The sequence below is a fragment of the Aplysia californica genome, unplaced genomic scaffold (genome assembly GCF_000002075.1).
Source record: "Aplysia californica isolate F4 #8 unplaced genomic scaffold, AplCal3.0 scaffold00063, whole genome shotgun sequence".
Lineage (NCBI taxonomy): Eukaryota > Metazoa > Mollusca > Gastropoda > Aplysiida > Aplysiidae > Aplysia > Aplysia californica.
Window position 1 is genome coordinate 365616 of NW_004797333.1, and position 1366 is coordinate 366981.

The 1366-nt window shown below is 42.8% G+C and overlaps 1 protein-coding gene across 1 annotated transcript in view; it reads right to left on the reverse strand.

The window, feature by feature from the left end:
• The window catches only part of LOC106011150, a gene marked incomplete at its 3' end in the record, with an annotated part of 2826 nt that extends 1747 nt beyond the window's left edge, over nucleotides 1-1079 (reverse strand). The window contains 1 exon segment of the mRNA XM_013079785.1: nucleotides 928-1079. Within this exon segment, the coding sequence (XP_012935239.1) occupies nucleotides 928-1072 (145 nt within the window).
• Between the last annotated feature and the right edge of the window lie 287 nt (nucleotides 1080-1366).

Sequence of the window (1366 nt, forward strand, 5' to 3'; positions counted from 1 at the left end):
AGGGAGTTACCAAGGATAAATAGCAGTAGGACGGGTGTGGGGTTTATTATCAATAATGTAGTGACTGTAGGAAAGAGAAGGAGAATGATGAAGGGATGAGGGGGAGGGGAGTGGAAGAGAGGTGAGTTTTCGGGATGGAGCAGCTATTGGTCGAGGTGTGGGAAAGGTCAGTTAGGAGTGTCTCTAGAGAAAAGAGGGGGTGGAAGAGTGGATGGAGGGAGGTAGGGGGGGGGGTAATTGGTAGGGCACCGTTCAAAGGACACAAGGTTTGTGAACCACCTCGAGCAAGCGTTTGGATTCATGCCAAACAACACAATACAAGCTTTCAGAACAGCTCAGTACTATAATATGCCTGGTTTGGTTCTATATTTGCCCAGACCACGTAAGTGGGATTACTTTCAATGTAATCTTTTGGCTTCGTGGAACACAATAAATTACTAATGTGTTATTTATTTCCCAAGCTGTTAAAATCCTCTGACGCACAGTTGAGTCTGTTCTAACAAACTACCACCTGTCCAAGAAATTCACTTCTACAAACGACCACTTCCAACTTCCTTCACTCCCTCCCCCTCCCCCCCTCCCCTTTCCCCTTTGCGCTTTTTTCTTCTAAAATATTATTTTTATGACACAGTCCATGACACCCACCTGCCTCAGACAACTATTTTCCTCCTTGACAATAGGGGGGGGGGGGGGTAAAGTTGGTAAAAATAAATATCTGTCAAAGCAAAGAGTTTTGGGTAAAAGGGCTCTCGGGTAGGCTTTTTTATTTTAATTTTGTTTTTAGTTTGCGTGTGGGAGGACGACAGAGTGGTCGATATTTAGCAAGATCACACACACGACGAAAAAATAACAGACCAACAAAATACGAACAAAACAAAAACCTCGATAAAGCACAATAATGTCATCAGACACAAGCATGCCACTCACCTGCAATGATGCCCGATGCCATGCACACAAGAGGAACTTTTGGGTTGATCTTTTTTCCTTTCTTTATTTTGTAAGCAATATAGATGCCAGCACTCCATGCCGTTCCTGCCAAAACCACAGCGATTGGCCACAGGACTTGGACCATTCTGAACCAAACTGGAATAAGAAAATCAGATTTGGGAGTGAAAAGTGCGAGAATAGCGGTGGAATGGGATGGGAGAGTTTTCCGAGACAATGATAGAACAATACACATAATTCAAGCAATGGTAGATAATACTAACACTATTATGGTAAACAGTTTGATGTTCAAAAAGACGCGTACACTGTATCCTACTCTTCTTCCGCTTTTTCCTACTCCTTCTCCCACTCTTCTTCTTCTTCTTCTTCTTCTTCTTCTTCTTCTTCTTCTTCTTTTTCTTCTTCTTCTTCTTCTTCTTCT